A 12,056-nucleotide genomic window follows, 5' to 3' on the forward strand; every position below is an offset into this window, starting at 1 on the left:
GCGGACCTCCAGGACTGGCAGCACCAGGTGTCGGGGGGGCGTCGGGTGGTCGGTCCGTTCGCATCCCCAACCCATGTAGAGGCCTGGGGGCCATCGGGCACCCCGAGGGAGGAGGAGGTGCTGGGGCCCGTTCCGGGTCCCCCTGTAGGGGAGGTCCCGGTACACCGCGACACCTCGGACTCCCCCCCCACTTCTGTCCCAGGTGCATCTGGTGGGCAACAGGCAGGACAGGCTGGCAGCGCGCCATCCCAGTCGCCCGAGCCGCAGCCTGGCCCATCTAGGCCGTGTCGCCCCAGGAAACGGCCGCCAAAGGGGTTCCTCGTCACAGGGCAGGAATCACAGGAGTCCACCTCCAGTTCTGCTGTACCGCCTGGGGAACCACCTAGACGTAGTCATAGGGCCCGTAAGGCCAAAAAATTAGACACTGAGTAAGTTGGCACGGTGCAGGGCACATTAGTTCTGGGGCTAGGGCACGTGTATGAACTGTTTGTTATTAAAATCACTTTCACACCTACAGGAGTTGCCTTTGTGCTCTGTCCGATGCCTGCGGGGGTGTGGTGTGAGGTGAGCGCCAGTGTGTGTGTGAGGGGTGATAGGATGTCGGCCTCAGGTGAGTGTGCCCCCCCTCCCCCCGGGTCGGCCTCGCCACTCCCCCGGGCAGACGACAGGACCGTGTGCTGCAGTGTCACGGCCACATGCAGGGCCGGTCTAGGTGGAGGGTGGTACTGTGGCCATGGGTCAGACATTGTCCAACGGTGTGGAGCCCGGGGCTCATCGCAGGGCGGGTTGTCATCATCCTCCATGGCCTGCAATAGACACGATGCCTGCGAGGTCCCCACTCAGCGCCTGGAATGACCCCGTGGCATAAAAGTCAGGGTCACCATAACCTTGACGGCCACGGGGGGAGGGTGTCCTCCCCCAGTGCCACACGGTGCCAGGTGTGCCATAAGGTGGCAGATATGGGCGACGGTTTCCCGGCTCATCCGGAGTCCCCTCCTGCATGCCCAGTCCGTGAGGTCCTGGTACGACGAGCGGGGCCGGTACACACGGGGCCTCATCGGGTGTCTCCGTCGCCGTGGCAGCACCACCACCACCTCCTCCTCGTCCTGTCGTATGGGTGGCCCTCCAGCCTGGGCGGCCCTCCAGCCTGGGCGACTGCCACCTGCCTCCCTGCGGCACGCTCCTCTGCGGCAGCCTCCGCCGCCTCCCTGGCACGCTCCTGCTCCAGTTCCCCCAGGGCAACATGTAGAAGTGCGGCTCCCGCCACGGCGGCCAACATCGCTGGGTGTTAACCAAACACCACGGTCTGCAGGGGGTGGGGGGGGGGGGGATGTGGGGATAGACAACATGTATCACTGCCCATACCATACCCCCCCTCCCCCCCACAGCCAGGTGCCATGGGCTGCCAGCTGGCTAATAGCCAGGCGGACCCCCCCCTCCCCCCCGCTCCCCAGCACGCACCGTCCCCAAACCCCCCCCCTCCTTCCCTGGACACACCCTCCCCAATGCCCCCCCCCCCCCGGCACGCACCCTCCCCAACCCCCCTGCACGCACCCCGCCCCCCCCCTCCTCCCCGGCACACACCCTCCCCAACCCCCCGCCCCCCTCTTCCCAGGCACGCACCCTCCCCAACCCTTCCCCCTCCTCGCCGGCACGCGCCCTCCCCAACCCCCTCACCCTTCCCCGGCACGCACCCTCTTCATCATTCGCCCTCCCTGGCTGCCCCCTCCTCCCCGGCACGCACCCTCCCCAACACCCCCCTCTCCTCCCCGGCACGCACCCTCCCCAACCCCCCCCTCTCCTCCCCTGCACACACCCTCTCCATCACTCGCCCTCCCTGGCTGCCCGCTCCTCCCCGGCACGCACCCTCCCCAACCCCCCCCTCTGCTCCCCGGCACACACACTCCCCAAACCCCCCCTCTCCTCCCCTGCACGCACCCTCTCCATCACTCGCCCCCCCCGACACGCACCCTCCCCAACCCCCCCCTCTCTTCCCCAACCTCACCCCTCCACCCCAACCCTCCTCCCCAGCCCCTCCCCCCCGCAGCACGCACACTCCAACGGCTCTAGCGACCCCCCCCCCCAACACCTGTGGCCGTGCCGTCACTTCTCCGGCGGCCGCCCCATGCCGACCCCTAACTCCGCGCAGGCCGGCGTCAACCCAGCACGTTAAATAGGTGGTTTGTTTTACGCTGGCGTGACCCATGGTCGCAACGGTCCTCGACATTCTCGAGGCGTGCGGCGCGATTCACATCGACGGGATTTGTGGGTGGCCGGAGAATATCGCGGAACGGCCGGGCGGGATTTACGCCGCCCCCCGGCGATTCTCCGACCCGCCGGGGGGGTCGGAGAATCCCGCCCATTAAGTCCACATTTTGCCGCACCTCTGTAAACCTTAATTCTCCTTATGATCAAATATCTCTCTCAGCCTTGAAAATGCTCATGGGCTTAGCCGCAAAAGCTTCCTGGGGTAAATAATTCCTAAGATTCATCACTCGTTGAGAAAAGAAAGTCCTCCTCAAATCCATCTGATGAAGGAGCTGCACTCCGAAAGCTAGTGAATCAAAACAAACCTGTTTGACTTTAACCTGTCCAACGTGGCATCTTCATATCATGGCTACCATCTTAAATGGTATTCTGCGACTATGCCCCCTGGTCCTGAACACTTCCACGGCATGGTGGCACAGTGGTTAGCACTGCTGCCTCACAACACCAGGGACCCGGGTTCGATTCCAGCCTTGGGTGACTGTCACTGTGGAGTTTGTACATTCTCTCCATGTCTGCGTGGGTTTTCTCCAGGTTATCCGGTTTTCTCCCAAAGTCCAAAGATGTGCAGATTTTGGGGGGGGGGGGCTGAGGGAGGGTGCAGACTTGGTGGGCTGAATGGTATCCTTCTGCACGGTGGGGATTCTATGGAATTACTGCATTTTGCCTCCTACCCTTTTTGAAGAAGGATACCACATTTGCAGCTTTCCAATCCTTTGGCACAGTTTCACAATCCATTCACGATCTCTGTAGCTCCCTCCTTTAAGATCCTGGGGTGAAAACCATCAGGTCCAGGGGACTTGTCAGCCTTTAGCCCATTAGTTTGCCTCAAACTAATTCTCTGATGATGGTGACGGTATTTAATTCCTCCTGCAATCTTTTTTTACTCTTTCCAGGATGCTTGTAGCATCCTCAACAGTAAAGACCGATGCAAAATATCTATTTATTCCTTCAGGCTGTGAATTAAAGGGAGATTTAAGAATCAAGTTTCATTTCTTTGTTTTCTACCGTAACTTTTCTCTCTCTCTGGATCCAATCTTCTTTTCCCTTTCTGCATTTCTCTTTCTGTATCTGATTTGAGAATGAAGTCATTCACTCTAATTCACTCTCCTTCTTTGCTCTTCCTCTATTTATTTCTCATTGGCTATGGAGATACACTGTCCCTTTGTTCATCAAGGTCCCACATCCCTTCACTGTACTGTTATTTGCAACTTTGTGGGCAACCTTTTAAAAAATCTCAACATGCAAGAATAATTTGAAAGGGCAACAGTCAGCTGTCCCTCCTCCGTCAGCTATATATGGGCCAAAAACGCATATATATGACTTTTAGTTTGAAATGGGCAGTGAGCTGTACAGATTAGTCATAGTTGTGGAATAAAACTAGTTTCAAACAGAATCATTCAGATCCTGTTTATACTACGCATGCAATTAATTTCCCTTCGTAGCTGGGGTCTGAAAAGGGAATCGAAAAATCCATTCTAGTTGAGCAGCACTGCAGCACAACCATTGGCACAGGCTTAGACACATAGAATCCCTACAGTGCAGAAGGAGGCCATTCGGCCCACCAAGTCTGCACTGACCATCTGAAAGAGCACCCCACCCAAGCCCAATCCCCACCCTATCCCTGTAACTCCACCTAACCTTTGGACACTAAGGAGAAGTTATCATGGCCAAGCCACCTAACCTACAACGTTTAGACTGTGGGAGGAAACCTGAACACTCGGAGGAAACCCACACAGACACGGGGGAGAAAGTGCGAACTCCACACACTCAGTGCCCGAGGCCAGAATTGAACCCGGGTCTCTGACGCTGTGAGGCAGCAGTGCTAACCACCATGCCACCGTGCCACTCATACTTAGTCACATATTAGTGCTATGCAACCCTCTGTGCAAGACATAATGCAGATGCTCAGAGAGCAAACGTAACTCAGTGACATCCATTATATGATATGTAATGCAGTACCACCCATTTACCACCACCCCCAGCATATTACCCAATGTCGACTATCTATTACCCAAGATATAAAATCCAGAGTTACTCAACTATTATCCTACAAATCAAGACCATATTCTACTATCCCACTGGCCACACTGATGATACATAATTCTGTACCATCTGTACCTTGACTATGATCTACATACAAAATAATTATCTTCTATTTAATTTACTACAGAATAATAAAAATGTAAAATCAAAACATTTAAACTATATTTGGTACTTTGAACACCAAACTAACCACAGGCATTCATTTCTTTCACTTATCAGCTTCTTCCATTTACACCATCAAAATCAATGATGAAATTTGGTTCAAAGCAGGTCAATAAATCTCTTCAGATTAAATCACATTGTAAGATTGTAACAAACGGTTAAAAAAAAAGTTGAAATAATAACTGTCGATTGGCTCAAATATCCCACTGCATATATCTGAAAAAAGTGTAATTCCTTTCATGGGACAGGTAAGAAAATTTACCAATCAGCTTTAGTAACCATCACAAAATAGGCTGAATCTGGTTAGCCAACACATCCCACAAAATTAACAATCTAAATTCCTCAAAAAATGCTTGCAGTTTGTCTGCAGAGGCTTTGTAATTTTTTGATCCAGATGAGAATATAAAGAAGGGGAAAGTTGGCTCAAGCGATTGACCTTCCTTGGAAATTCAATTCTTGACTTACAGTTTATTGTCCTTCTTTTGGTGCCCGGAAAGCTTTACCATCATTTTCCTGTCCCCAATACCTCCGCTGTTGCAAACTCCGACCCCATCTCCAACTCCCATTTCCTCTCCAAAGAATCTTCATCAATCTTTTCTACAGTCCTTTTTGCATCTCACCAGTTAGCTTTCTGCCCCGCCACAGCAATGAATCACCCTCATCAAAGTCACAAATGGTATCCACTGTGATTGTGATATCTTAGCCTAGTTTACCTTTCCAGCAACCCTCGATGCAGTCGACTGCACCACCTTTCTCCAAAGTCACTCCTCTGCTGTTAGCTGATTGTGGTTCCATTCTTAACATCACCAATCTTAGGCAGAGCATCTCCAACAATAGTCCCTCTTCTGGCATCTTCACCATCTGACTTCCCTAAAGATCTATTGTCGTCTTCCTTCTCATGGCATGATAGGGATCAGTTTCTACTTGTGCACTGCATTCTCAACAGCTATCGTCACTCATCAATTGGCATCGGGCTGGTTGAGACTCCAGTTAAACATTGTAAAGACTAGTCACAAACTCTGCACCTTAACCACCAATTTCATCACTTTCCCAAACTATCACCCCCAGGTTGAAACAGATCCCTGTTTGGATGGGCGGAAAGCTTGGAGTCAGGTTGCATACCTTGGGAAAGATATATTGCCCGTTGCAGGGGAGCTATGCAGATTAACTAGAATAGCAGAGTTTAAAGGGTTCAATTAGGAGGCCAGATTGTATAAACTTGGCTTTTATTCTGTTTAGATGATCAAGATCTAAACCAAGGTATTTCAAATGACAAAAGGATTCAATAGGATAATACAGAACAAGATGAAAATGAGAGCTGGGCCATTGAAGAGTAAAATAAGGAAGCACTTTTCCTATGCAAAGTAAGTGGAAATCTGGGGCTGATTACCCAAAAGTCTTTTGATAGTCAGCTAATTTCCAGACTGAGTTAAGCAAGAGTATGTTGGTTAAAGATATCAAGAGGAAAGATGCAAAGGCAAGCAAATGAGGTTGAGATAATCAAGTCATGGAGTGCCAGAACGGCCTCAAGGAATGGTCAACTCGTGTTCCAGCTCATCACCCTCCCTTCCCATGGCTATCTGTCCTTTTCCCCTCCATTTTCCCAACTATATCACACTCCTCCATTCCCTTATGCTTCCACTTGCCCCACTCCCAACATGCTCCTCTGCTGATTTATGGCAGGATGTACTTGGAAATTAAAATACTTTCACTACATTTTCTAACGGTCAATAAATGCCAACGTCAAAATAGTTTCCATTAAATTCAAGAATTTTGAGCTACAGGCTGCGCTGATGCTCCTAAATAGATGTACTTAAACCACCATTTATTCAATGACCTAATTGGGCACACATCAGTCAGTTTACGGTTCAATGTTTTACAGACCTAGAAAGTCCAGCAAACTAAATGCAAGGAACAACAGAACAAGAGTCAATATTGAACTAAAACAATAAAAAGAATGGAATTGAAATTCCCTGAAGATTTAAGCAGAATATTATCAGGTGTTACTTGGAGCAAATGAAACATGACAAACAACTTACCTTCCAAGATATGATTTACACAAAATTACAGCCTCTTATGGAAATCACAAGAGTAACAATTCTTTACTCCTTTCTATTTTGAATGAACTGAAATTGCAAATCACATGTTCTTTCGACAATAATGTGACCTTCCTCCCAAATTAAGCATTTCTTCTTCCTTGGCATGTGACCATGGAAGTGGAAAGTTACACTTTGTAACATATAAACATATATCAATATTATTTTGCTGTTTTAGTCATAACTTACTTTTGGCACATCAATGGTCACCTCCCTCATGGCACTCGGCCTGACATCATTCATCGCTTGCAGGAAATCATTAAAAGTTATCTTCACTGACTCAGCCACCTCACTATCTGAAGGGTTGGCACATTCTCCAAGTGACCGACGCAAAGCATGCAAGCCTGTCAGAAAGAAAAACATTTTTATGGGTCACCCGTGTTGTCTGGGATTCACTGAATATTACATTTTACTTCACAAGTTAGTCTTATGTTAATTCTAAATCAACTGCCACAAAACTGCTCAAACTTTGCAAAGTTTTTTTAAAATGCACTATATAACTTTCAAATTATTAAAAATAATGTTAAAAATATTTAAAATATTGTCTATTTCAAATTATTAAAAAGTGTAATTACATTCAATGCAAACACTTAAGTAATTAATGCACAAGATATCAAGACAATGCAATTTATCAACTCTTTATTCAAAAGCATGTTCATCTTGACTTTAAAAATAATAGAACGGAGTAGTAGTTTATAGGTGTGTATCTATGATTCAAACTGAAGTTATCATGCTTAACTAATATTAAGCAGTACAACTGAGTGCAGGGTTGGCATTTCCCTTCAGTAAGGAAGCAAAAGACAGCTGGGTAACACAACGGGTTAGACACAGCTCTTATATTTCTGTGACTTTGGCTCAAATCCAACCAGACTGATGAGATGAACGTCTCCTTTGTTTGGTCGTAAGGATCTGATATTCAGTGAGTTTAGACAGTCTCAATCCAGTTCCTCGTATGCATGGACCCAAGCACAGAACTGTCACTAACTGGCAATATAACTCAAGCAGGTGGAAGCATAATGCATGTAGGAAAAGGAAAACATGCCACACTGCTGCAGTGATCTTCTAATGTTGTACCTCATATATTGCTGGGGAATTGGGAAATTTGTTTTGTAACTGACTTGCATGTATTTGGATCCTGAAATGTGAAGAAGCCCACTTCCCAGCAACAATATCCCTCACCTTGATAAATACATTTTTTTAATTTAAAGGAAATTAAACCAGCAGAAATTCACCCCTTGGCTGCTCATTTGCAACTTTTATTACCCCGACTTAGAAATGCATTAACAAAGACTCAGGGCTGGATTCTCCTTTTCTGAGGCTAGGTGCCAGAGCCAACGGAGAATCCGTGGTGTTCCACAACGGGAAAATCGGCGCGACTTCCTCACCGATTCCGGTACCAGTGAAGGGCTAGCACCAGCGCCTCGTGGAACACCCGCAGATCACGCAGAAAATGGCCTGGTACCAGGCCGCGCCAGGAAACATGGCGCCGTCCATGCTGGATCGCGTACCCCGCCCACCCCATCCCCATCCCCATAGCCCAAACCCTGGTCACCTCCCACCACTCCCCCCAGCTCTAGCAGAAGCCCCCCGGGCAGCGGCATGGATCTCGGCCAAGTGTGGCAGCGCTGGACACTGTCCGAAGCCGGCACGCCAGCCTCACGACCGCTGGGACCACACGTGACCTGCGCAGGCGGGAACTTGGCCAATCGGAGGTGGAGCATCATGAGTGGGCCAGCTGATGACGCGCCAACGGTGTTGAGACTTCGTGCGGCGCGTGTCCCGATGATGCTGATTTGGAGGGGGCGGAGCATAGCGAACCAGCGTCAAACCGACACCTACACCGATTCCGGCGCCAGAAGCCATTCTCTGCTCGATCGCGTTCCCGAATTCGCCATCAGGCTATGGAGAATCCCACCCTCTAACCTTCAACTGTGAATGATGTGTGGTATCCCATATGTGTCCTTTTCGTTTTTTTTCACCTCTTCTGAAGACAAAGATTTATACTCGGGTATGGTATCATATTTGCCAGCATAATGATCACTTCAGAAGCACTGGGTACAGTTGGCATGGGCAAGAGTGGTCAGCATCACAGCCACACCTGTTCCTACCTTTACTTGTTGTCCATTTTCTACCGAGGGTCGCCAAGTGATTACCCCCATCGTGTCACCACATAAGCTCAGGTGTATTGAGGCTAACTGTAAAGCCCCTAGTATTTCTCCAACTTCATACAACATTGCCACTGATTATTTTTCAAAGCGTGTACATACATAAATTGTAACTTATTTGCATATTTTTCCACAGCAGTTAATGATTTCTGTGGAATATACAGGCTGGAATTTGCTGGAAACACAAATGAAATGAAAATGAAAACGAAAATCGCTTATTGTCACAAGTAGGCTTCAAATGAAGTTACTGTGAAAAGCCCCTAGTCGCCACTTTCCGGCTCCTGTTCGGGGAGGCTGGTACGGGAAAGACATTTGGTCGACACATACTATTGTTAAATTTCAAATTGATTAGTAACCTGCAGCAAGGATAAGATACCCCACGAATTGTGAATCAACAGGGGTTACTGGATGATGTGGCCAACATTAGTCTCCTAAAAAAGGCAGCCCTCTTTGGCATTGCCACGAGTTTTGTGAAGTTGCCACATTTACAGATTAAATCGTTCATCAAACATGCCACAGGAAGTTACATTCAGCAATGTTTTTAACAATGTGATTTTCATTAATGTATGAAAATGAACCTCTCTAGTCCAGAAAGAGAACATTTAAATTAACACTCTTTCAATCAGGTATTCATCAATTTTTCTCAGAGATTTTAAAAACGTCAATATTTCAAATGCTTTCATTTTTGCTGTAAGTCTTCTTTGTTTCTTAATCCATTGTTTACATCCCCCTCTTTACTTCACTTTCCATATCGAATTTTGGCATTGAATTCACCCACTCAATTTATCTTCCTTCTCAGTCCTTTGTTTATTTCTCAATCCTTAAATCTCATTGGTTGAGCAGATACACTGTTGGCCCTGGGCTCAGTAAGGACTCAGGTGCCATGTTGCCTTCCCAATCCACTGCCAGCTTACACTTCCAGCAACTTTCAGGGCAAAACATTTATGAGCTGAAGGGTGCCGGACATCTAGCCAATTTCTAGCAGATATGGATCCACAGCTAAATCAATATACCAAATTCAGCATCAACTGACAAAACTCACTGGAAGATGTTGCAAGGCTAGCTGGAGTAGGAAAACTAAATTTCAAATACCTCTCAAAGGGTATTCTTCAACATTGCGACAGATAGAGGGAGCTTTACACGGCACCTAAGGCAAATATGCCAAGGGAGTGAGTGCTTGATGCCAGTCTGAAGTCGAAGTGTTTGGTACTAAGAATCCTCTTTGACAAGTGCAAAAGGTAACCTTCGATTTTTTGTTTAAGGCGCACAACCTATTTTAAAATGTTTGGGCTATATTTTTATTATTTTTTGTGAAAAATTGTCACTGCTTTTCAGCAAGGACATTTTCACTCTGAAATTAACATACTGAAAAATACAGCTTTGGGGGTTTTTTTAAATGCTAAAATGTGTCTCCTACTTTGACAGTTTTGCTTCCAATACTATTAAGCACATTTACTTTCTGCTATATTGCCATATATTATAACTCATGTCCGTCGACATTTTTCTGAAAAAACCTTCATGCATCAGGTGTCATGTGAGACTACCTTTAAGAAATGGGTGTTTAAGAAATGTACCTTTAAGAAATGAGTGTTTATCACTGATGTCAGAGTGTGGGTGGAGCTGGGCTGTCTGTCAGCTTTTTACTTTCGTCTTAGGCGGTTTGCTGCAGGGTGTGTTTTTGGTTTCGTTTTCAGTATTGGAGTGAAGCCAGTCAGAGCAGGTGTACTGTTGATCTCTCTGCCATAAAAGACGATCTCTTGATCATTTGGTGAATTCAGAATTATTAATGTTCCAGTAGTGAATGTAAACCTAATGTGCTTCTGCAAAAAGGTGTTTCTTTCGTCTTCTGGATGTTGTTAAAAGGAAAGCTTAAAGGATTACTTCGTGTTGTATTCTTTAGGGGTTGTATTTGAATTAATGGTTGCTAAGATGTTCACTATACGTTTTTAAAAAGGTTAACTTGAGTTCATATAATAAACATTGTTTTGCTTAAAAAAATACTTTTCCATTTCTGCTCTACTACATCTATAGAGTGGGCCATGTGCTCCCCATACCACAATCTAGTAAAGGTTGTGGGTCAGGTGAACTCCATGATACACTTTGGGGTTCTCTAAACTCTGGCCCATAACACAGGTATCTGACATAATATGGCTTACTTGTTTCAAAATTGTCATTTGTTTTCATTACTTACATCCAATTGCCCCTCCATAAAACAGATTGGCAATGAACAAAAGATGTTGATAAAGAAATTGACTGAATAAACCTTGGGCGTCAAGTGGTGATATTTCACCCTTTTTCTATTTAAGAGTTTTAAGTCTGAATCCTCAAAGTTCTTTCATACTTTAAAGCATTTTCCTCACTATTATGTCTTTCTTCCGCTATTGTATTTCCCACTACTCCTGATTAGATGGAATAGGCTGCCCTCCAGCAACTCTTAGCCATTCTCGATCTTGCCACACATGTTTCGGCAGGGATTATTGGATAACAAATCAGGAGTGGAAACCCTGGCTGGATTTCCTCACCCGAAAGCGAAGAGTGGGAACTCAATTGTTGCACTATCCAGTATGAGATAAACAAAAGCTACATCAATACAAATCAGGAGCTTTGCCTCACACCCCACTTGCTCTGTATGACCCAGTCACGCGTTGCTCAGTAACTGAGGCTTTGGGCAGCTAACACAATAATATTTATGAAGAGGTTTTCAAATTATAATTGAGAAAGAAATTATGGGTCCTTGCGCCCAGCAGCAATCTCGTTGCATCGGGAGCATTGCGGGAGAGGCTCAAATTGGTCTTTAAAATGAGCTATTCGACCTTTAAATATGCCTGCAGTCTCCTGGTGAGGCCGTGCTGGCGAGGCCTCAACCGGGCGCCAATTAGTACTGGTCTCACAAATTGAGACCAGGCAGGATGGCCACTCCGGGGGTCTTGGAGGCCATTGGACCCCCCTTGGGTAGGAGGCTGCTGGAGCCCCCTGGGTGGTTGGGGACAGGGCAAAGCAGTACCCTGGCACGTACACTGGCACCGCTAACCTGACACTTCCAACCTGGCACTGCCAGCATGCCAGTACCATGTTGCCCAGGTGCCAGGATGGCACTACCAAGGGTCATGGCCTGAGAGGGGCCATTTCCATAAAAGGGGGTTATGAAGGTTAGGTGGGTAAAAGGCCCTTAGTGACCCCATAGCGAGATGTGCTCACTTGGGGGGAGGGGGGGGGGAAAGAGAGATAATGCCCTTGTCTGCAGGGGGGTGGCATTGTCTGTGGGTGGGGTTGTGGGGGACCCGCAAGCTCACTTAGAGATTAGGGTACCCTTTCAAAATGG

General features: G+C 47.3%; 1 protein-coding gene across 3 annotated transcripts in view; it reads right to left on the minus strand.

The window, feature by feature from the left end:
* afg2a (AFG2 AAA ATPase homolog A) overlaps positions 1-12,056 on the minus strand; it is a 721,265-nt gene that overhangs the window by 593,639 nt on the left and 115,570 nt on the right. For all 3 annotated transcript variants that reach the window (XM_072495694.1, XM_072495695.1, XM_072495696.1), the window contains exon 10: positions 6,759-6,913. In XM_072495694.1, coding sequence (XP_072351795.1) covers positions 6,759-6,913 — 155 coding nt within the window. The remainder of the gene's footprint in view (positions 1-6,758; positions 6,914-12,056) is intronic.

The sequence above is a fragment of the Scyliorhinus torazame genome, chromosome 3, assembly GCF_047496885.1.
Source record: "Scyliorhinus torazame isolate Kashiwa2021f chromosome 3, sScyTor2.1, whole genome shotgun sequence".
Taxonomy (NCBI): Eukaryota; Metazoa; Chordata; class Chondrichthyes; order Carcharhiniformes; family Scyliorhinidae; genus Scyliorhinus; species Scyliorhinus torazame.